Below are 24,884 nucleotides of genomic sequence, written 5' to 3'. Positions count from 1 at the left end.
AAAAAATCTGAATTCATATGAATTGTGTTTAAAATTATAAATTAAATGGCGTGGAAGCACCTATTATTATTAATATTATTATTTATATTATTATTATTATTATTATTATTATCATTATTATTATTATTATTATTATTATTATGCTTAGAATAGTATATTAATTACCTTTCCTTTTTCTCATTCCAGAGTCTAAGTCCTTGACAATCAGCTTCAAGGCGTCTTCCAGACTCCAGTCTTCCAGCGCTCGTACGCAAACATTCACATTACCTGGAACCTTGAGAGCGCTCACCTGTCAATCAACCCATTCACCTGTCACGCTCACCTGGAATCTCTTGGTGATACTAAGATGTAAAATACCAGGCGATTCACCTGGTCACTGTGGTGATTTTTTTTCGAAACATCGCAAGGTGGGCCTTTAAAGGATCCGTCTCCAATTAGATGCCACCATGACTCACGTGACGGTTGTACAGGTGCACGACCCTCACCTGAGACAGGTGCACGGAGATGTCACGAAAACAACTGTTGCTGGGTCGTCTGAGGCGTCGAGAACGCCCCAGGTCACGAAGGCGGACCGAAGATTGGTCTGTCACGAGGGAAGCTTCGCCCCTAAGGAATGCCTCACTTCAGTCACGGAAGTACTCTACGTGAACGTCATGGAACTGAGGCAGAACTTCGCTGAGGGCGCGCCTGAGACCAGGCGTTCCTCAGGTAAGGGTTCTTCTGAGAGCGGAGATGCCCTCCAGTTCCTGCCGGAGTTGAAGAAGAAGAAGAACCGTCACAGGCGTCTGAGCAGGAAGTCGAGTATCATTAACCAAAACGTAGGCGTGACAGGGGGCGTGTTTATGAAGTCAGATCCCAGTTCAGAAATCGGCCCCTTTGATGGCGATTCGGATAATGACTCTGAATCGTCACTATCTGCGTCGGAGTCATCACTATCAGGGTCTGATTCGGGCCTCAGCAGCACTATAGAAGTCGGGATGAGTCCTACACCGAAACATTCGACCACTATAACAATCGGGAACGATGCTGGCAACGACGAGGCCCCTTCGCGCCGAAAAGCTGTTGGAAGTGACGAGGCCCCTTCGCGCCAAAAAGGTATATTACTTCACGTGTCTCCTAAATCGGCGGAGAGTTCCTCTGACGAAGAGGACCGAATAAGCGCCCGTCACCCCCACGACGAGGTCATATCGATAGAATACAGCAATTTCGAAGTCTCGGAAGATTTATCCGAAGCTGCAGTTACTCTGGAGTGGAGGGTCATTCCCCCCTCCCACGGGGACCTGCAACGCCACGCCCCTTTGTTGGAGCTGGAACTAGGCGACAGGGGATCGACTCCAACCTCGTTCTCGAGCGCTTACACCGTAACGGAACACGAGAACGAGAGCACGAGCGAGGAGTCTGAAACCTCGAGGAACAACAACTGGTCTGGTCAGGAATCTGACGAGGAACCCCACGACGGCGCTCATACCGAAGATAAAGTTTCTCTGTTGTCCGTCATTCGCACTGCCGGGGGGGAAGTTCGAGCCAGCGAGCGTCTGTTTGACAGTTCCGACATCGTGGACTCGAATATTTCGCCCAAGGGCGAGGACATATTGAAGAGACGCGTCTTACCGTCATTGAGCGACACTCTGGTCAAGGAGGCGGTGCTTTCGGCGGTCCCTAGCGTCCTGCGACGTCTGAGGCTTCCTTCCGAAGGCAGCAGCAGCGGCGAGGAAAGCATCGTTTATAGTTACATCCCGTGTCGTGACCAGAGGGAGAAAGAAGACGAAGAATTGTGGGTCGCCAACGAAGCGGCCGATCCCAGAGGTGCCCAAGATTTCGACAGTGTTACCACCCCGCCTCTCCTCCCCCCGCCGGAGGGATGGGGAGGGGAGGTGGGGAGGAGGAGGAGGGTCCCTGGATCGCTCGACGGCTGGCAATCCTGGAAGAAGAAGTTCAGTTTGCGTTGAGCAGTGTTCGAGTGAGGACGTCCGCGCGAGTGAGGTGCCTTGCATCGCATCCGTCATGTGCACGGTAGCGCCCACGATTACAGGCGACCCGCAGGCGGGCGTGCCAGCCCCGCCCAGGAAGCACTACTCCACGCGCCAGAGGGCGGCCGAGACGCAGATCATCAAGTTCAAAGTGGTGGAGGAGGAACAGAAGAAGAAGTACAAAGATAACTGGACGGGGTTGAGTGACGACTGTCATGAGGGAGATAAGGCGAATTTGCCCACCTCCTCGATGACGTGTAAGCCCACCAAGAGATTTTCCTTCCTAGTTCGAAGCAACAGCGTCAAGCAGGGCGAGACCGAGCAGCCGAAGGGGAACGAAGTGCCGTGTCCGGTGGCAGGCGCCCCTGGGGTTCAGGAGGCAGCGCCCAACCAGGGACACCAAACGCCCACGCCACAGAATGCGGAGAAGGAAGGTGTCACTCCGAGTGACCAGGCCATCCTCGACAAATTGGCTTCCCTGAACATAGAAACTCCCGCCGAAGTGAAACTTCGGAGCAAGCCTCGAGTGTCCCTATTCGACCCACCTTGTACTCGATGTGGAGAACCGGTCTACCCGCAAGAGAGGACAGAACCCACCCTCAGACTCGTCTTCCACAGTTCCTGCTTCAAGTGTCACCACTGCGGCGTGAGGCTCACTCTGAAGACCTTTTACAGAAGTCCCTTGGACTCCAGGGACACCAGACTCTTCTGCAGGAGTCACGTGCCCACACTTGACCCTGGGAAACTGGACACGGCCAGGTCAGACTCGGCGTCGTCTTCAGGAAAGAGTTCCCCAGATTGCACTCTGAGTGATAAGCATAATGACAGTACCAGGGTAAGTCAAATGATTATTATTTTGTGTTTCTCCCATTCAAGGGATGTTTAGAGTGGTGGAGCTTACTATCAAGCAATAATACTTACGGTCATAATTACCTGGTAATTGAAAATCCTAGATTATATTGAAGAAATATAATAATTCATAATTTATCAAATGTTCCCCCACTTAGGGACCATTCAGACCTGTCAGATTGAACTAACGACACTCGACCTTGTAACAAAAGTATTTTCATTACATTTTCAAAATTACTGAAAATTTAAAACCACTTATTCGAACTAAACTGTTAGAAGGTACAAGGTAGTATATATAATATATTTCTTGTGGTAAAAGTCGCCCGTCTTTTTAACAAGCGAGGTTCAATGGTCAATTCAAACTGAACTGGCAATAAGACCAAACATGATAGGTACCGAAAACTGTATTATTATTATTATTATTATTATTATTTTATTATTATTATTATTATAATATTAAAGACAACTAGAAGTAAAAACATGAACAGTAAATAGAGAAGAACTATCAATCATAATGACGAACCTATGTCAACAGCAGGACAAGTCATAAAAATATCGTAATTTCCCAAAACAGTTCGTTCAGATTGTCTCGTCAAAGGACAGTTTTGAGTTACTTGTTGCTGTGTGATAAGCTTTCTGTTTTAGCTTATTATTTATGAGTCCTTTAACTTTTATTTGGTTTATGGAGACTTATTGGTAAATATATTTTATATTGCTCAAAAATAGTTATATATTTTAATATATATTTAATATATTTTGCTCTTAAAACCTTGGAGCTTTACAAGGCCGACTGTCCTCATCCTCCGATAATAATAATAATAATAATAATAATAATAATAATAATAATAATAATAATGTGTCAGTCTGTCAATATTTATGCGTTTACAAGATATCTCGAGAATGTATGGACGGACTTCGATGAGCTGAATCCGAAAATATTAAGTTTTTTTTTTCCATTTTCGAATCAAATATATTTGATATTTTCACTCGGGGCATAATTGGGCATTTGAAAACTTTGTTTCTCTCTGTGGGTTTAAACCCGAGATCGATCCCTGGGTGGGGGACAGCGATTGCGTCTGTTTCTGAGAAATCAGTTTCACCATAGAATATTTATGTAGACAGTTTCCATTCTTAAGGAGTTTGTGCTGAGACAGTCTCTCTCTCTCTCTCTCTCTCTCTCTCTCTCTCTCTCTCTCTCTCTCTCTCTCTCTCTTTTAGGCGAGCGCACGCGCGCACGGTCATGCAAAGCACACTATATTCATACCTCACCTTGGCATTCCAACGGGACAAAGGGTCTCTCTCTCTCTCTCTCTCTCTCTCTCTCTCTCTCTCTCTCTCTCTCTCTCTCTCTCTCTCTCTCTCCTCTTAAGTACCCACTTCTATTTTAGGTTTATTCAGAAGGTGTTTAGCGGTAGGGGAGAGAGAGAGAGAGAGAGAGAGAGAGAGAGAGAGAGAGAGAGAGAGAAGAGAGAGAATTGGTGTTGGGAAATTGTCAGAACTGACCTTGGCTTAAGTTTCACGCTCCGATGCCAGAATTGGGGATATTGATTGATTGTATATTATCTGCCCTCACACCTGCCAAGGTCAGGGGTTCCGATGATGGAGAGAGAGAGAGAGAGAGAGAGAGAGAGAGAGAGAGAGAGAGAGAGGTTTATCATACGTGACTTGGGAGAAACAGCACCTATAGTTGACTGAAAGGTTTGACGGATAAATCATATTGTGATGCCTCGATAATTTTATAATAATTAGGTCTCTCTCTCTCTCTCTCTCTCTCTCTCTCTCTCTCTCTCTCTCTCTCTCTCTCTCTCTCTCTCTCTCTCTCTCTCTCAATTTAATGAAGACCTACAGAGAGATTTGATCTTTAAGAGAGTCAAGACAAAAACGATTTCCACTAACTGGAAGGACAATTATATATAGCAAAAAAAACATTTGCCATTTCAGCCCTGATAGATCAGCCAAATGCCACTTCAATTGTCCACTTTCTTGCCTTGAATCTGATGAATTTTTTCTACAATATATCAAAATTACAAAAGCACAACCATTAATGTTAAATTTCACTGGGTCTGGTCAGGCAGTGGATTGGTGACCGCTTAGGAATGTCAGTTTATAACAGTATTATCTTTGTGTGTCAGTCAGTGACAATATACATTAGGCTCTTCTGTCAGGGACGTTTATGGATATCGGGTCTGGCCAGTTTGGATGGGTGACCAGACTGTAATCCCAAATGCATAAGCTCCCTGAATATCTGTGGAGGCGTGGTCATGGGTCCAGCAACCCCATCCCAAAAATATATCCATAGAATTTTGTGTCATTGAATAAATTACCTGTATTGTAATATGATTTATAAGATTCATTATTAAAGTTAATATTTCAGTTATTTATAATTTTAAAATAAGATTTTAATTATTTGATATTTGCTGTTGATTATAATTAAAGATAACTGAATTTTGATTCTGTAATGTTACTAACATTTCACGAGAGCTCACCCGTCCAGTTCCCGACCAGACCCAACGAAATGTAACACCAACGGCTGTGCTTTTATAATCCAGAGGAAAAATAATATAGAAAAAATAATGACAAAGAAACGCTACAAAAATCAGCAGGTTGTAAATAATATATATATATATATATATATATATATATATATATATATATATATATATATATATATATATATATATATATATATATAATGCTCCAGAATTTTCTACCTTTCCTGTTCCTACCAAATCTTCTTGGGATGAGGTTGCAAGCCCTACTACTTCCTTCGTATTTTTGCAACCCACCACAACCACCCAACTACCAGAAAACAAGGTTACTGTTTAGGAAAGCATTAATACAATTGTGGGATTTTAACACAAAATAAATAACTAAGCAAATTAATGGGTAAATAAATACAGCATAATTAGAAAATGTCCAGTATAATATTTCCTTATTTTTTGTGGTTATTCAGTGGCCTTCATTACATGAAGTAATTACATTTAGAACATTATACTGAAGGGTAATGTAACATGATTACATTTTTGAACAGTAATGTAACGTGGTTACATTTTTGAACAGTGACTCGATAATAATTTCATTTTTTAATATTTTAAAAAAATTTCTTCATAAAAATATAATTGGCTTCTCAAAAAATAAAATAAAAATAAAAATGAAATAAAAATAAAAGATTAAAAAGCTATTTTGTGTTTTTAATCAATTGAAAAAAACCATTTTAGGAATATATGAAGAGAGGTAATTTTATTTTTATTAATTTGTAATTTTATTTGTGTATATATCACCCCCCACATTCGGCTGCCCACGTAACACCCTCTCATTTTCCCCCCACAACAAGCTCCGGAACTCTTTCTTACCCAAGTTTCCCCATCTAATAAATCCTTTCCTTCCGTCCCACGGGATGATGTAAAAAAAAAAAAAACATTAAAAAGTTAAAATTTCTGGAAAAGAACAAATCTTATCTGATAATTGTATCTTTCAGTGCGTGACTGTGTAATATTTTTTATCGGTTGAAAAAAACACTTTCTCACGCACTTCTACGATGGGTATTTTTGGGCATGTCTGAGAGAGAGAGAGAGAGAGAGAGAATAGAGAGGTTGGATTGAGAGAGAGAGAGAGAGACATTAATGCAATAATTTATAAGGAAAAATGTGAGGAAAAATATGCTAATAAGTCCTAATATAATATGTTGAGAGAGAGAGGGAGAGAGAAAATCCCCGTTACATAAAACTAATAAGCCAGCATTAAAAACTTGACCAGAGAGAGAGAGAGAGAGAGAGAGAGAGAGAGAGAGAGAGAATCCCCGTTACGTAAAAATAAGAATCTTGTATGAAAAATAACAGAGAGAGAGAGAGAGAGAGAGAGAAATGATTTAAAAGAAAGAAATTGTCAGGAAAAAATAATCTCAAATTCTGACAGAATAAAAAGCCTATGAAGAGAGAGAGAGAGAGAGAGAGAGAGAGAGAGAGAGAGAGAGAGAGAGAGAGAGAGAGAAAGGAAGGGTTGGGGACAGGCCTGACATCGTTCGTAACATGACCCCAAAGAGAGGTCAGGCACTTTGGCGAAAGGGAATTATTAGTATCATCATCTGTACTTTTACTTTTACGCTCGCAAAGGATCCTTCCGTCTCCTGCGCCGTTCTTGCGCTTTTGCTCAGCTTTGCACTCTCTCTCTCTCTCTCTCTCTCTCTCTCTCTCTCTCTCTCTCTCTCTTCATAGGCTTTTTATTCTGTCAGAATTTGAGATTATTTTTTTCTGATAATTTTTGCTTTTAAATCATTTCTCTCTCTCTCTCTCTCTCTTCTCTCTCTCTCTCTCTCTCTCTCTCTCTCTCTCTCTCTTCATAGGCTTTTATTCTGTCAGAATTTGAGATTATTTTTTCTGATAATTTTTCTTTTAAATCATTTCTCTCTCTCTCTCTCTCTCTCTCTCTCTCTCTCTCTCTCTCTCTCTCTCTCTCTCTCTTATTTTTCATACAAGATTCTTATTTTTATGTAACGAATCTCTCTCTCTCTCTCTCTCTCTCTCTCTCTCTCTCTCTCTCTCTCTCTCTCTCTCTCTCTCTCTCTCTCTCTCTCAGTTATTTTCATACAAGATTCTTATTTTTATGTAACGAATCTCTCTCTCTCTCTCTCTCTCTCTCTCTCTCTCTCTCTCTCTCTCTCTCTCTCTCTCTCTCTCTCTCGTGAAGTTATTTTTCATACAAGATTCTTATTTTTATGTAACGAATCTCTCTCTCTCTCTCTCTCTCTCTCTCTCTCTCTCTCTCTCTCTCTCTCTCTCTCTCTCTCTCTCTCTCTCTAGTCAGGTTTTTAATGCTGGCTATTAGTTTTTATGTTTTATCTCTCTCTCTCTCTCTCTAGTCAAGCTTTTAATGCTGGCTTATTAGTTTTATGTAACAGGAATTATCTCTCTCTCTCTCTCTCTCTCTCTCTCTCTCTCTCTCTCTCTCTCTCACTCTCTCTCTCTCTCTCGTGAAGTTATTTTTCAACAAGATTCTTATTTTTATGTAACAGAATCTCTCTCTCTCTCTCTCTCTCTCTCTCTCTCTCTCTCTCTCTCTCTCTCTCTCTCTCTCTCTCTCCCTGAAACCTGTAACGCGAGATGCATAACTCTCAAGGCATTCTTCTTGGCCCCAGTCTGTAGGAAGGCAGGACCTGCCAGTGACCACTTCTTGTAAACCACCAGTTCGGCTTGATTCCTGCTCCCGAGTCCTGTTCTTCTGGTGTCCTCCTGACTTCAGTGGGTGTCTTCCTGGGTTTGTTGAATGTCCTGTTGGAGTGTGAGCTTCGTTTTGTAATCCTGTCTCTGGTAAATCTTTCTGACATTTTATCATAGTTCTGGGCTTGGTGTCGTTTCCTGGCGTTGTTGTGTCGTCCATCTGTGGTGTATGATTCTGGCTCTGTTGTCTAATTCTGGCTGTGGTGTATCACAAGGTCTTGTTAGATTATCCTATCTTAGTGTGTGTCTTTCTTTTTTGTGTGGTCCTACTTTTGGTATTGTTGTTTCATCCATTCTGTGGTGTATGTTTATGACCTTGTTGTATCACCCATTCTGTGGTGTATCTTTATGACCTTGTTGTATCACCCATTCTGTGGTGTATCTTTATGATCTTGTTGTATCATCCACTCAGTGGTGTATCATCTGGTTTTGGTGACTCTTGTTGACATTGTTGCATCACTGTAACTCCCAGTCTGGTGTATTTCCTGACTTTGTTTAACCATTCTGACTTGTGGTGTAAATTCCATTGCTCTGTGGTATCGTCCCATCTTTGAGTTTCTCTCTCTATCTTTTGAATAATTTCCCCTTTTGTGTATCGTACTTTTTTTGCGTTGTATTGTTCTGCATTCTGTGTATGTCTTCGTAGTGTAATTTTTGTTTTGTATACCTGTCTCTGTTGTTTTATCCGTCGTTGTTTCACACCTGTTTCTCTTAAGATAGTCCTGTTTCGTCTTGTTGTTTCGTTCTTGATGTGATTGTTGCTTTGTTTGCAATATTTGTTGTATTTTTGTCGTTTGTTTTTTGTTTGTAAAACCTATTCATAATTATGTATATGTATACACAATATATATTTATGTATATTAATAAATTGCCTGTATAATTTCTGGTAAACATGCACATACAATCTCCACAACCCACTTACAATCACATAACCCACAACCACTTAAATGAAACTCACCCCCAACGGGAGGAAACCCACTACGCAGTCAGGGTCGTCGGTGCGAACTTCCTTCCATATTTCCACAGTTTTCACTTTTTCTTTTTTCACTTCCTAAACCGCGGAAGTGCTCCGGAGACACTTAGAATTATGTACAGAGTTGTGTGACCTACATATCGCACTTCCCGTGAAGAAGAAGAAGATGGAAGGTTGGTAAATGTTGCTCTGGAAGCACGGTAGATTTTGCTATAGTTTTTGCTATTGTTTTTTTGTGGGTGGTGTGTGGTATGTTTGTTTGTGGATGTGTGTGTCTGTGTTTGTTTGTTTTGGGGTTTATTTTTTGTTTGTGAGTTGGTTACTAGTTTTCTTTCTAATTTATTTTATATAATAATAATAATAATAATAATAATAATAATAAATGAATAATTAATTTAATAATAATATTTGATATTAAATGAATAATTAGATTTCAGGCAAATATTTGATATAATTAAAGAATTTGTATATGTATATATTTAAGAGAGAGAGAGAGAGAGAGAGAGAGAGAGAGAGAGAGAGAGAGAGAGAGAGACATCAAGTTCATGATTACCATTTACCCCGTAGGGAGTTAGTGCCGCCAGTGCACCTCATGCGGTGCACTATAGGCATTACTTAAGGTTCTTTGCAGCGTGCCTTAGGCCCCTAGCAGCAACCCCTTTCGTTCCTTTTACTGTACCTCCTTTCATATTCCCCTTCTTCCATCTTACTTTCCTTAACCCTCTCCTAACAATTGATTCATAGTGCAACTCTGAGGTTTTCCTCCTGTTACACCTTTCAAACCTCTTACTCTCAAATTCCGTTTCAGAGCCGAATGACCTCATAGGTCCCAGTGCTTGACCCTTGACCTAAATTCATTTATCTTCAAATTTAAAAAAAAAATAAAAGAATTTAAAAATGGCGAACTAATCTTCTCTCGCCAGTTTAATTTCCTTCTTCTTCTTCCTCCTCCCCTTCTGTTATTCAGTTGCCTCTACTCCTTCCATTTACTTTGAGTCTGTTGTTCTTCCTTGTTGTTCTTTCGTGTTGTTCTGCCTTTCAGTTGTGTTTGTTCGTCCCCAGTGTTTGTTTCGGCTCCCAGGCGCAGATTGTTTGTGCACGCGCTTTCAGGAAGAGGGAACGAAGTACATTGCAAAGGTTATTGTTTTCTCTCTCTCTCTCTCTCTCTCTCTCTCTCTCTCTCTCTCTCTCTCTCTCTCTCTCTCTCTCTCTCTCTTGTACAGCTTCTGTTTTGTATATTCCTAAATCGGTTATTTTTTGTCATGACTTGAATGAGAGAGAGAGAGTCGACTCAAATATTCGTCTCTATCCATCCTATTTTTATCCATCCTAGCATTCTATTTTATAGCCTCTTATTCACGCTGTTTATAGCATTGTTCATAGTCATTCACGACCTCGTTATTCATCCACCCCCGCCCCCTTGGTGGGGGGAGGCAGGAGCTCCCCAGATTCATGATTAGGAGAAACTTTTCTCTCTCTCTCTGTGTCTGGCTTTCAAAGACATTTCCTGATCTGGGTTGCAATTCGGAATAGCTGTCATTACGGAAGAGTAACAGCGGGTCGATTGCTTTAGTAATCGTACGACGTGTGTTTGTGTGTGTGTGTGTGTGTGTAGTTTAGGTCTCGTTAGGTCTCTCTCTCTCTCTCTCTCTCTCTCTCTCTCTCTCTCTCTCTCTCTCTCTCTCTCTCTCTCTCTTTTAAGGGTAAAGAAGACGTAAGTGATTAGTGCTTTGTCTAAATATATACCAGTGTAGTTAGAATGGCATAGCTCTCTCTCTCTCTCTCTCTCTCTCTCTCTCTCTCTCTCTCTCTCTCTCTCTCTCTCTCTCTCTCTCTCTCTTACTCAATTAAGTTATTCTATATATATATATATATATATATATATATATATATATATATATAAATTTTTTCCCTCATACACACCTGTCTTTTCAACATTCACAAACATTAAGTCTCAAATATCATTTAATATGCACGTCACCGTACCTCGGGAATATAGATATATACAATAGACAGCTAGTTAAGTGGATAGATATGCTAATTAGTTATTTTATACATTCCAAAGCCACACCGATAAAATATGTAAAAAATCTATCGCCATTTTATTATATTCATCACTAAATTGTGACTTCTTCCAGAACGAAATAAAACAAGCCTGTTGATATGGTAACTATATTACTTTTTACATAAGTAGAGAGAGAGAGAGAGAGAGAGAGAGAGAGAGAGAGAGAGAGAGAGAGAGAGAGAGAGAGAGAGAGACTGTGGGCCGCCGTAGTTGCGAAACCCGGCTCAAGTTAACTTTTAGGTAAAGAGGTTTTCAATACTAATCTCATACTTCTCATGTGTAACCTTGTCCACCAGACTAGTAGTTCCCAAGGACATCAGGTCTGATTTAACAGGTATATACGCTGTAAAAAGGAGGCTGAGAGAGAGAGAGAGAGAGAGAGAGAGAGAGAGAGAGAGAGAGAGAGAGAGAGAGAGAGAGAGAGAGAGAGAGAGGAGCGGGCGGTAGGAACGTGTGAATAATAGGAATATATTTGTCAAGTTCGCTTGTTGCTGTGAGGAGAGAGACGGATTGTTTTATTTGCGGGTCTCTCTCTCTCTCTCTCTCTCTCTCTCTCTCTCTCTCTCTCTCTCTCTCTCTCTCCTAGCGTGAACGGTAGAGTAGAGAGAGAGAGAGAGAGAGAGAGAGAGAGAGAGAGAGAGAGAGAGAGAATGAACGTACTCAACATTTTCACCCGACCGATCCATCTGTATCGGCCGCGGAACAATCTCGCCGCGTCTTGCGCAAGCCCTCTAACACCCGGGCCCCCTTCCCAAAAGCCCTCTTTTGTTGATCCCCCCTCCCCCCGCTCCCCTTAGTTCTTCAGGTACCCTCTGCACGACCCTCCAACGCCAGAAGATATTTTTACCTGATATAAAACAGTTATATATATATATATATATATATATATATATATATATATATATATATATATATATATATATATATATATATATATATATATATATAAATGAATTTATCAGTTCCTGTTACACCCGTCAACCATCCCTCCCTCACGGATCTTCCACGGAAATCACCATCCCAAGCGTCAGTCAGGCAGATCTATGAGCTATCCTTTCGTTCCCAGAACTTGGAATTCTCTTGCCTCCCTCTTGTTTCCATAAGAGCTATAACCTGTCTAATTTTGAGAGGGGGTGTATGGAATAGGATACCAGTATGTGATAAAGATGGGAAATAGAGGAGAATAAACAGATAAATAAAGAAAACACAGATAAATAACAAAAAATTTCTCTTGTTATACAACAGGAAAGTGGAATTGTGATGTAATGCTGTTAGACCGGTTTTATGCCGAGCTTGTCATAATTGCTTCTCTCTCTCTCTCTCTCTCTCTCTCTCTCTCTCTCTCTCTCTCTCTCTCTCTCTCTTCTTGAAGCAGACGCTGTTATGTGTTCGTAATTGTATACAATTAATTTGTGGTTGGTTTAGGAAATTTTGCAATCAATTTTATTATGGATTTACTCGCTCTCTCTCTCTCTCTCTCTCTCTCTCTCTCTCTCTCTCTCTCTCTCTCTCTCTCTCTCTCTCTCTCTCTATATATATATATATATATATATATATATATATATATATATATATATATATATATATATATATATATATATATATATATATATATATATATATATATATATATATATATATATATATATAAAATATTTAAGGAAATTTACATCAAAGTTAAGGCTCACTGTAGTGATTTTTTTAATCTACAAAAATTATGGGATATTTATACTTCAGTAACGATAAAAATCTGAAAATGTTAGAGAATTTTTCATCAGTTTATTAGAAAATTTTCTCCTCTAAGATAATTAGGGAAAAAATAACATTCCCCCTTTTTATAAATGGTTTTAAGCCTCTGAATAATGTGCTAAATGGTTTCCCTGACGACAGAAAGTTAATCTTCAAGATTCGGTTACCAAATGTATGCTTTCACTGAGACTCATCAAAATCAGTTTCTCCGTGCGTGAGATATCGTGCCAACACACACACACACACACACACACACACACAAGTGCATGCATTACATTGACCTAGACATAAGTGAAAACTGATGATCCTTGTAGCCTTATTCGGTCTGCAAGATTATTTGTTTGTTTGTTAAGAGAATTACACAAAAAGTTATGTGTGGATTTTTAAGAAAATTTCACCCAAGGTGGGCCTTTAGGCTGGTATCGAGTGGTAAAAGTTTGGGAGAGATAGGAGTGTAACTTTTTAGAGGAAAGGAACCTTTTTAGGGCAGGACTGCGTGTTCTGGGGCATAAGGAATTGAATGTACTCAGATTATTATTATTATTATTATTATTATTATTATTATTATTATTATTATTATTATTATTATTTAACAAGCCACTGAGTCATGTTTCTACAGAGAGAGAGAGAGAGAGAGAGAGAGAGAGAGAGAGAGAGAGAGAGAGAGAGAGAGAGAGAATCCCCCAGTTTGTATAAAAAAATAACTTTGAGAGAAAAGAGAGAGAGAGAGAGAGAGAGAGAGAGAGAGAGAGAGAGAGAGAGAGAGAGTCCTGTTGCATTAAAACATATTTGTATAAAAATAACTTATCTAGAGAGAGAGAGAGAGAGAGAGAGAGAGAGAGAGAGAGAGAGAGAGAGAGAATCGATTAAAATATATTTGTATAAAAAAAACTTCTCCAGAGAGAGAGAGAGAGAGAGAGAGAGAGAGAATATGCATCAGTGTAACATCTAGCTTGACAACTAGAAGAATCTAATGAGGATTTTTACTCCAGTTTTAGACACGTCTATTTAGACAGGGCCGAGTCATGGACGTTAAGTGATCTTTGGGCAACACCCAGATTGCAATTACTACCTGTGCAGGTGAGCTCATACCTGTCAGGAGTGGTCTGAGGTGTCTTGGTAACTCTTGATAAATTTGACAGCTTTTGAAGGCCAGTTGTAATTGGTTCTAGCTTGACTTCCTGTGTATTATTATTATTATTATTATTATTATTATTATTATTATTATTATTATTATTATTATTATTATTATTATTATTGGAGAAACAAATCCTCAGTTTTGTGTGGGTACAAATGTACTGAAAAATCTCACAATTCTTGAATGTATTTGTACCCAAACATAACTGGATTTGTTTCTCAATTTCAAGATTAATGCTACTCTGCATTATTATTATTATTATTATTATTATTATTATTATTATTATTATTATTATTATTATTATTATTATTATTAAGTCACAAAGAAGGCAAAATAAACAGCCAAATATATTGTGTGTAAACACAAACTTTATGGGTAAACAGATTAGCCTTGTTTACAGAAAACATAAAACATTAAAGTCAGTAATAAACTGTTTATTTGCAGTTTATTTTTATCATTGGTAAATAAAAAGCTGCGTTGATGTTTACAGATGATCTAAGAGAATCCAAGGAGAGAGAGAGAGAGAGAGAGAGAGAGAGAGAGAGAGAGAGAGAGAGAGAGAGAGAGAGAGAGAGAGAGTTGCAAGGAATAAGGTGATCAAGTGAGGTATAGAGAAATTCATTTCAACTGGGTTGCATAGGACCCAATTACGTTTGGATATTGCAATCCTTGATTACCTTACAGTGTAAAGAGTCATTTTTTGGTGGTTCCTTGTGTATCAAGTATTTTTGGGGTGGGGTTGCTACCCTTACACCGCCTATCCAAATACTAACCACACCCCAAAATCGTTAACAGGAAGTACCATCTATTTTAAAAGTTAGCGTCAAGGCATCTTTCTACCGTTAAGAATTACCGTAACAGACCTGGCATCCATCACGTAATCGTTCCTCCATTTCGACATTGTCGTTCTTCGTTTGTTGTTTATTTTATTTTTTGATTTTTGCTCAAATTGTCTTCAGGCAGCGAGGATTTTTGCTGACGTCAGCACCTATGTTTGTCGCTAAGATGCGTTGCCATCTTCAAAATTATTATTATTATTATTATTATTATTATTATTATTATTATTATTATTATTATTAAAAAATTCCTATAAAAAATAAAAAGTAATTTTCGAAAAATCAGAGTAAAATACAAATAAGAAAATTCTCTCTCTCTCTCTCTCTCTCTCTCTCTCTCTCTCTCTCTCTCTCTCTCTCTATATATATATATATATATATATATATATATATATATATATATATATATATATAAAACCACCTCGTAATTACAGTAATCTATAAACTTTCCTGTAATTACAGTAATTGGTCCAGTCACAGTTTCTCTTGACTCCCAGACATCACAGCTGTAACTGAAACACTTTTTGAAGAGTCTGCAAATAACGCTCCGACAACATATGTTGCCTTTCTCGGGGAATCTCCGTTGTCCAAAGAAAGTGTTGTTCTCCCCGCAGATGCTTTGGTGTGCGTTGTTGCGCTTTGTTTATCGTTTGTTTGTCAGTAAAAGGTGCTTTGAATTGTTTAGGTTTGTCATGTCGTTTTTGCTAATATTTCTGATTTATTATTATTATTATTATTATTATTATTATTATTATTATTATTACTCGAAAATCTCTGATAATCTCAATGTAAAAGGTAAGATAATAACTTAAAGAATAAATCAATTAGCACATTATCACTCATTGTCATTCACAATTCAATGACTTAAAATCAAAAACAATTGCTCCCCAAAGCATAAAATGGACTAGTCATGCACACCTCAGCAATTTCTCTTAACAAAAAATAAAAATAGACAAAAAACTAGGGAACAGTGACATTGCGTAATATATTTCACAATTAATAACGAAGATTCTTACGAGAAAAACACGATTTGTTATGAATTAAGCCGGCAACTACATAACCGCTATTTCGCAGCCAGGCCACCGGCGACTGACGCGTCATTTGGGTGCATCAGTTGGCGCGAAAGAGCGGTAAATGGCGGGCATTGGCGACCAGGAGGCTTTTCTCTCGTGAGTCTCCTGACCGAATTACCGGTCGTGTGTAGCGGTCAGGGCTCGTGAAAATGCTCTCTCTCTCTCTCTCTCTCTCTCTCTCTCTCTCTCTCTCTCTCTCTCTCTCTCTCTCTAAATATTATTAGAATACTACGGCCGAATGGATATGAAAATGTCCATTAATTCGAAGGCGTGGCCGGAAGTGTCATATGGTAGTTTTTATATTTATATATATATATTTTCACCATCAGTCACTGTCATTGCAAGGCCAGCGTGCTTTATTTGTTTATCAGTAACAAGAGCAGTTATTTTTTGTTTTATGTTCGTAGAAATTATAGCAGCAATTATTTCAGTACTGCTATAATGTATTTGTAATGGATTGTATTGAAATACCCTGTACAAGATTCCTTGGATCCTAAAATTGCAAAGCCAATATAATGTGCATAACTCTTGCCCAGGCTTGATCGATGAAGTGCCAATAATAATAATAATAATAATAATAATAATAATAATAATAATAATAAAACCGGACACTTTAAACAAAGCATTTTCGAACCAACCCTAATTTAGACACATTCAGCGATTCGACAACTGATTGTTCTTTGTCGATTTTTTTTTCTCTCTCAAATAACTTCGACCTTGCTGTCAGGTCTTAATGGCTGTCGACAACAGCCCTCGACAGCAACTTCCACTGTGGCCTCTAACGGCCAGCATTTAAATATTCGTGGAGTGACGTCACACCATCTTAAGCCTGTTTCCTTAAGAAGCCATTCCAATGTCTGAGGGCTTAGGCACTGAATGATTCACCTGATAATCAGTCGGCTGTTGTGGGCCGCGGCCACGTTGAAAAGAGCCAACGGGGCTTGCAACCCCATCCCAAAATGCTTTGTGAAAACCAGATTCTGTAATTTAACTCATTTTCTCATCCGTTTGATACCTGGGATTTGGATGAGTCATCCACCTTTCATTCATTATTTTGATGAGTGATTTTTTAACTCACTTATTCATTTTTTTTTTTTTTTTTTTACTTTTTTGTTTGATAATATTGAATCATCTTTAATTCTGTCTCCCATCTTTGATGACAAAGCAACTTGCTTTGTCATGTGCTTTGTCATTGATTGGCAGAGTAAAGTCATTGTCTTTATTGTCTTATTTGCTTTTTTCTTTAATCTCTGTGATAAAGCAACGTACTTTATTTTTAATGGAAGTTTTAGATTGGTTTATCAAGTACTTTGATTTAGTTTCGTTTACTTATGTTTGAGGGCTTTATCAGGTGCTTTATCAACCTCTAAAGAAGCGCATTTTTAAATGCTTTGCCTGCTTTATAAAGCACTCTTTGTATGGCGTTTTACTACCTCCATAAAGCACCTCTGTCGTATTTTGTATCATACCCAGATTCGCCTTTTAAAAAGTGCTATATCCACCTTTATAAAGGAGTTACAATCATAGCCTCACCTCTAAATGCAACACCTTTATCACCCATCAGAATCTATGCCCAGGTGACTGGGCACTGTTAGGGTATGGGCTAGCGACCCCATCCCATAAATCAATTGTTTGGAATTGGTACCTTGATTTCAGGTGCTGTGAGCCCATACAATTTCTCCATTCATTGTCCAGCCAGACCTGACTGCAGGCTCTCTCTCTCTCTCTCTCTCTCTCTCTCTCTCTCTCTCTCTCTCTCTCTCTCTCTCTCTCTCTCTCTCCATAACTTTCATTCCTCCGGGTAACAAGTGACACGCGCCACGCTGTGACCCACTTTTTCTCCCGTAATGAGTTTCGTTGGCGTCTTCATAACATCACCAGTTGTATCAATGCAACTGCCGTTGTATTGATGCAATGTAAACAAAGTATTGTAGAAGTAGTAGTAGTAATAGTTGTAACCTATATAAATCCTCTCCTCTTTTACCAAACCAAAACAATAAAAAAAAAAACTCGTGTTTCCTTCAGCGAACCTAACCACAAGCCACAATGCACCTTTGGGCAGGAAGTCTAAACGTGTGTGTTTGTGTGTGTGTGTGAGAGAGTGAGAGAGAGAGAGAGATGCGTGCCCACTCGTCCTTGGCATGACTGGGCATTCTGGCCGTGCCAAGGTGCATTGATGTCATATTACAATCTCCATTATTTTGGTAAATTTCTTTTTATTATTATCTAAATGTACGCTTAAATAGTCTGTATAAATACTATTATAAGTTTCTAGTTTCATTTATAGGTATTCTACAGAACTTTGTCTAGAAAGGTCTTCTGTTTTATAGTACCTGGGAAAGCAGAGTCATATTGATATCCTATTGATCTTAATTCAGCAATTTTTTCACAGATATTTTATAGACATTGAAGGAAATTCTATTGGTTTTTACAGGGCTTCGTTAAGAAAGTTCTATAGATATTCTATAAGACACCAAGGCAAGTTCTATAGATATTCTATAAAACTGAATTAAGTAAGTTCTAATGGTATTTTATAGACCTTTTCTAAGTAAGTGCTTAAAGATATTTGATAGGCTTTTGTTAAGCAAGTTGTATAGGAATTTTTAGACATTGTCAAATAGGGTTCAGTAGATATTCTGTACAATAGCATGGGAAAATATTATATAGATATTCTATAGATGTTATTTCCGTGTAATATTGATAACTGTAAAATTTGTAGAAAATTGTGTTGAAATAGTGAGGTCAACTCTCTCTCTCTCTCTCATATTGATAGTCAGTCAAATTCTCAGATATTGTTATTTCTCTTATCGAAAATTTGGATGAAACAGTGAAGGTCAGCTCTCTCTCTCTCTCTCTCTCTCTCTCTCTCTCTCTCTCTCTCTCTCTCTCTCTCTCAAAATCGCATTTATGAAGACTTGTCATTTATTTCACGCAGGATTTAAAAAAAATATTTCCCTTAATTGCGAGAGCAAAAATGACTCTCTCTCTCTCTCTCTCTCTCTCTCTCTCTCTCTCTCTCTCTCTCTCTATATATATATATATATATATATATATATATATATATATATATATATATATATATAGTCAGAGGTTATCAATATACGCGTATATCCGTGTATATTTATAAGCATATATCCGAGTGTATTGAAACATATATTGGTGTGTATATTAGTAAGTATTTATACGCGTATATACGTGTGTACTCATACGCGAATATTCTTGTGTACTTATACGTATATATTGATGTGTATATTAGTGCGTATTTATACACACATTCGCGTGTATTAGCTACGTATTATACACGACTCCCAAAACCCATAGCATGCGGAATCTTTGATCCACCCACCCGAATCAGGCCAAGAGCACAGAGCCGGGAAAATTACACGTCATTCGTCGTTGCTCCCCCTGCAATTCTTGATATGGGAGATTATCTCAGAAGAGGTTCAGTGGCCCCGTTATGCAGGAGGATTCTCGTGAGGTTCGAGTAGTCTCTCTCTCTCTCTCTCTCTCTCTCTCTCTCTCTCTCTCTCTCTCTCTCTCTGAAGATCGAAGGATGAGATGTTTGGGAGTGAGGGAAGCTGAGATTCTTTTTTATTTTTATTTATTGTTTTATTTGGTTAGGTTGTAATAATAATAATAATAATAATAATAATAATAATAATAATAATAAAATTAAGAGCAATCTCCAATTATGGAAATCTCATATATATATATATGTGTGTGTGTGTATATGTATATATATAATTATACGGGATTGTTTTATTGGTTTTTCATAAACTTTCTCCATACTTTCATTTATTTTTAGTACATATTTACTTTGTTTAAATATGAAACCACCTAATTTTTATTTATTGTTTATTTTGACAAAATTAATTTTCTCATAAACAACAAAAATCAACAACCTGTATTTTTCACAACCACAAACATGAGGATTTTAATTCTTACTGTAATACTCTGTCATACCCATATACCTTTATTTAGTGCCTCGCTATGCCCTGTACCCACCAGTCTCTCTCTCTCTCTCTCCCATTAAGCACAAGGTAGGACCACTTGCTTACTTCTCCCCCTAAAAGATTTAGGCTTTGGGGTCAAGGTAGCGCATTCTCGGCAAAAACCTGTTTGGTACACAGTACCCGAGGTTGGTAGACCTGATTATATACTTATATACGCACTGTTGGTGCCCCTGCCTACTCATCCGTGTAGCCTACATGGGTTTGTTTGTGCCATTTTTGAGAATATTTGTCAGACTCTCTCTCTCTCTCTCTCTCTCTCTCTTTCTCTCTCAATTGTCTTAATTTCTAGAGGTCGATTGTTTATTGTAGGCTTTCTTTTGTTCTTTTTGTCCGAAGGGAAAATCAGGGTTTTTTGTTCCTTAGTCAACTGAGAAACTATCGTGTACATTGTTCCTTCGTCAAATCAGGAACTATCGTGTCTATGGTTCGTTTTGTACAATGAGGGAGGACTCTCTCTCTCTGTTGCACTGTCAAATGAGGAACTATCTTGTTTGTTGTCAATCTGTTAGATATGGGACTACTTTTTTCCAAGGTTCGTCAAATTAGAATCTCTCTCTCTCCTCTCTCTCTCTCTCTCTCTCTCTCTCTCTCTCGTCAAATTAGGATCTATCTTGCTTGTGCTTAATTTGTCAAATAAAGGACTATTTTTATCCGAATTGCTTCGTCAAATGAGGAACTATGGTCTAATCAAATTAAAAACTATGGTGTTTTTTGTCAATTAAAAACTATAATGTTTCTTGTCATTTAAAACCTGTAGTATTTCTTGTTTTGTCAAATGAGAATCCATCATATCCTGTTCCTGTCAAATGAGAACTTATCTTGCTTTTGTTGCTTTGTCAAAGCAAACTCGATCGTGTTCTGTGAGAAGCAAAATAGCCACTGACGCAACTGCAGATGTCAACTTCCTGATCATTCAAATGCTTTCAAGAGTGTAATTGTATACATCAGTCCCTTTCTCTTTCCACGCTCGGTTCTCTGGCCTCATTGTGAGCCGTTGCCCTAAGGTAGAATGTACGGATGCTGTTATTTAACTCCTGGCCAAGTTGGGACACACACACGGCAGTTCGTCTCAGACCCCTAAGGCCTGTTTTTGGATGTTGTAACAACCCCAGTCCCTTCAGGACTGTTGCTAAAAGTTTTACTAATCCTTGGATTTGTATCAGACGATTGTTATGACTTATATTTGCTTTTACCAGATGCCTACAGTATGTTGCAAGGTTCAGTCCCTTCCTTATTGTAAACTCAGCTACTCGTCTAATTCCTGTGACCAGAATATCCACCAGAAAGTTGGTTTTTGGGATCCGAAGGAATATTGCAGATTACAAGTCAGGCCTGAAGTCATCTTTAAGTTTGGTTATTGGGCCTATCGGTTTGGGGACTGGAGGCTGACTATTGGCAAGGCTGACTATTTGAAATAAGGCTGACTATTTGAAGTAAGACTGAGCAACTCGCCCACAAAAGGGTCCATCTCCCCAAAAAGTGACGTTAGAATTTTGCTGAAAATCTAAAAATTTCTCGTCGGTCACAAGACCCACTTTTAGTCAAATTTGGTTAAAAATCCTTACGCAACTTTATGCCTAATCTTGACAAAATATGCCAAAAATAGGTAGCCCCTGACGTAGGTAGTGAAAATAACGATTAACAATAATAAAATTCCACAATTATACAAGTAAATTGTATTAATAGATTGCCTATTAACATTTTATATAATTGTGTATTTTTATTACAATCCTTTTAATGTCTAATATACCAGAACCGTTTGACGGAGATGAAAGACTAAAGTTATTGCCAAAAAAAATTGAGTAAAAATTATTTTCGCCAGGACCTTGACGAGACAAAATCTCCCTTTATATGGTATGATTCCGGACACGAGTTATAAACCACTTTAATGGCCCCCTTCATATATATATATATATATATATATATATATATATATATATATATATATATATATATATATATATATATATATATATATATACACATACTGTATATGTATATATAGCATGTTATTAATATTATTATTATTATATTATTATTATCATCGTCATGAGGCTGATAAAATATGCTTATAGTGTTGTTTCTCTTAATTATTATTATTGTTATTATTTGTTGATTTCCACTTGCCGGTTATCAGGAAATAAAACAAAACAACGATAACAAACTAAATATAAACGAACACCACAAAGCACAAAGAAGGACAACACAAAGAAACAAACAAATTGCAAATTCACCCAAACCACGTAGACTTAACCGCCATAGAAAAAAAAAAGCATCCCACACAAAAGATAAAATATATAAAAATCTCACGAACTTTGCTGACTTTGGTTCTGCTATGATTGCTGACTTCTTCTCTCTCTCTCTCTCTCTGTGTGTGTGTTCCCATAACTACCACAGTTATAACTTGAGAAAATGTGATCAGACCACTACTGTTAGTCTTTGGAAGCTTGAAAACACTCTCTCTCTCTCTCTCTCTCTCTCTCACTGCTCTTGGCGAGCCAGTCGCCCGTACCATACCTGTACAGGTAATGGCGGCAAAGACCCCTTTATAATTGGAGTAAAACCTAGGTTTTGCATTTCCTTGTGGGTTAATGAGAGGAAGTGGGTGTGGCTCTCTCTCTCTCTCTCACCTCTTGCCTGAGAATATTTTGTTTACCTATCTTATTATTATTCATGCCCCCTCTCTCACCTAATTGCATGTTCTGTTAGAACTCATTATGTACCCAGTGGTTAGTCGACTGTGGTGGGTTGCAGGTATGTTGGAGAAGGGCATGGGGCTCGCAGCCTCATCCTGAAAGTGTTGCTGAAGGCTTTAAAAGAGTTAGCAACCTCACAAGCCATTCCTGTGTAGCTAATAATGATGATTTTTCATTAATGACAATAATAATATGGTTTGAGAATTATTAGTATTAGTTTTTTATTGTTGTTTTGTGCCATTCTTTAATAATAATAATAATAATAATAATAATAATAATAATAATAATAATAATAATAATAAGTGTCAGTAAAAATACGGGGTAACACCGTATTAATATTATTAAAATGAATATCATATTTTTATGGTATTCACCAACAATGATACCATACCTTAACGACAGTAATATTAAATGCCCTTATCAATATTAATCAACATTATTAATACCCAGATAATATTCAGTATTATTAATATCATCGTAGATTCTCGTCGTATGTCTTCTCATGCATATATAGATTTATATATAATTAGAATCACCACGATTCTCCATCTTCCAGTCAAGGTCGGCCCCTTTAATCTTTTTACGAGTCGTAACTTAATTAATGATGAGAAAGTTTGACTCCTAATTACCGTGAGGGGTCCCTTAATTTCACTTAATTAGCGATTTAATTGACAGGATTCTGATGTTATTGTTTGCTATGGCTAATTGTCAAGGTGTGTCTGGGGTCTTTGAGAGAGAGAGAGAGAGAGAGAGAGAGAGAGAGAGAGAGAGAGAGAGAGAGAGAGAGAGAGAGAGAGAATAGTTGATAATGTAGCATTATTGTACGTGAGATAAGGAGATTATATGATGATGAGTGACTGAAAAATGTCTACGTTTGAAGACACAAGTTTAAATCTCTTACGAAGGTCTGGTAAAATTCCGTGGAAAATTTTTCATTATAGGCGGGTGGGAATTAATGACAGTATTGGGTGGTGGGATGAGTAAATGAGAATTTTAGTGGAGAGAAGGAATTAATATTTTAGGCCTATAGCTTAGAAATAGAAGTATACTGTAGTATAAAAAATGGGGAGAGAACACAAGTAATAACTTTGGGAAGAAAGAAAAAGTTAGTTTACCAAGAGAGAAACTTGAATGATCAATTTGGTGGAGAATAAAAGAGAGAAGATTGTGTTAGTTTGAAAATTGTTAGCATTGGTTTTAAGATTGTTCGTGGGTACTGTCGATGTAAGGAGAACAATTGATGTCCACCCTCTCCAAACAATTGATTCATAGTGCAACTGCTTTGAGATTTTCCTCTTGTTACACCTTTCAAACCTCCTTACTGTCAATTTCCTTTTCAGCCCTGAATGACCTCATAGGTCCCAGTGCTTGACTTAAATTCTGTATTCAGTTCAGTTCAATTCAATTCAACCAAGAGTTCATTGGAAAAGTGTGGGTCTAGGCGAGGAAGAGGATGTCTGGAAGAAAAAGTTTGATAGAATCAGTGAAGAATCAACGTAGAGATTTTAAGATATAAAATACAGAAGAGACGTTATTGAGAACCACTACAAGATTTTATAATGGAGGCAAATCATGTAACGCATAAGCAGGAGAGTGTCCTAACCACTACACCACAGTACCCACACGGAGACACACAAAACCTTCGTTTTATGTGTTACTAAAATCTCCATTATTTACATGTACAGTAACAACCAATTACCAAGATCCTCACTTAGAATGCGAGTTTGTTTATTTTTCTTTTTATTTTTTTTTTTCAGAAGACTTCACTAACCCAGAAGTGAAACTGTCTCGCCATATGGCGAATGTTTTCGGTACTGGAACCCACAAAAAAGAGTCTGTGGAGACTTATTTATTTGCTTTTTGTTGTTTATTTTTATTGGGAAAGTTTTCCTGACCCATTTATTTTTTTGTTTTTTAGCTATAGTTCATTTTTTATTATTTAATTCATTTTTATATACACAGCATTGCACTGGTAATCACATTCTTGCTTGTGGATAATAATAATAATAATAATAATAATAAATAATAACACCCTGATGAGGATAACTTAAGAGGGTGTCTTTCTCCCACCTGACCACAGCCCACCACAGTTAACTAGCTAACAATGCACGATTCATTGCTTAGGTAGATACTTCATAATTGTCTTCTTAACTCTACTTGTGAAGCCAATATGCAATTATGTCAAAGTAAATCTTTCAGGTGAAAGACCAAATATGTATTTAACCTTAGTCATAACTTGTGAAATATGAGATAGATTTCATGTTTGGCCTTCATAGTTCAAGGTCATATTTAGGGATCAAAGGTCA

The 24,884-nt window shown here is 37.9% G+C and overlaps 1 protein-coding gene across 1 annotated transcript in view; it reads left to right on the top strand.

Moving 5' to 3' along the window:
* The first annotated feature begins 310 nt into the window (after positions 1-310).
* Positions 311-24,884, top strand: part of LOC136856132 (uncharacterized) — a 31,815-nt gene continuing 7,241 nt past the window's right edge. Inside the window, 2 exon segments of the mRNA XM_067133784.1 lie at positions 311-1,910; positions 1,912-2,805. Of these exon segments, the coding sequence (XP_066989885.1) occupies positions 447-1,910; positions 1,912-2,805 (2,358 nt within the window). The 5' untranslated portion in view covers positions 311-446.

This window comes from Macrobrachium rosenbergii, chromosome 34 (genome assembly GCF_040412425.1).
Source record: "Macrobrachium rosenbergii isolate ZJJX-2024 chromosome 34, ASM4041242v1, whole genome shotgun sequence".
Lineage (NCBI taxonomy): Eukaryota > Metazoa > Arthropoda > Malacostraca > Decapoda > Palaemonidae > Macrobrachium > Macrobrachium rosenbergii.
The sequence above is the reverse complement of the archived record's forward strand: the minus strand, read 5'-3'. Positions and strand labels throughout refer to the sequence as shown.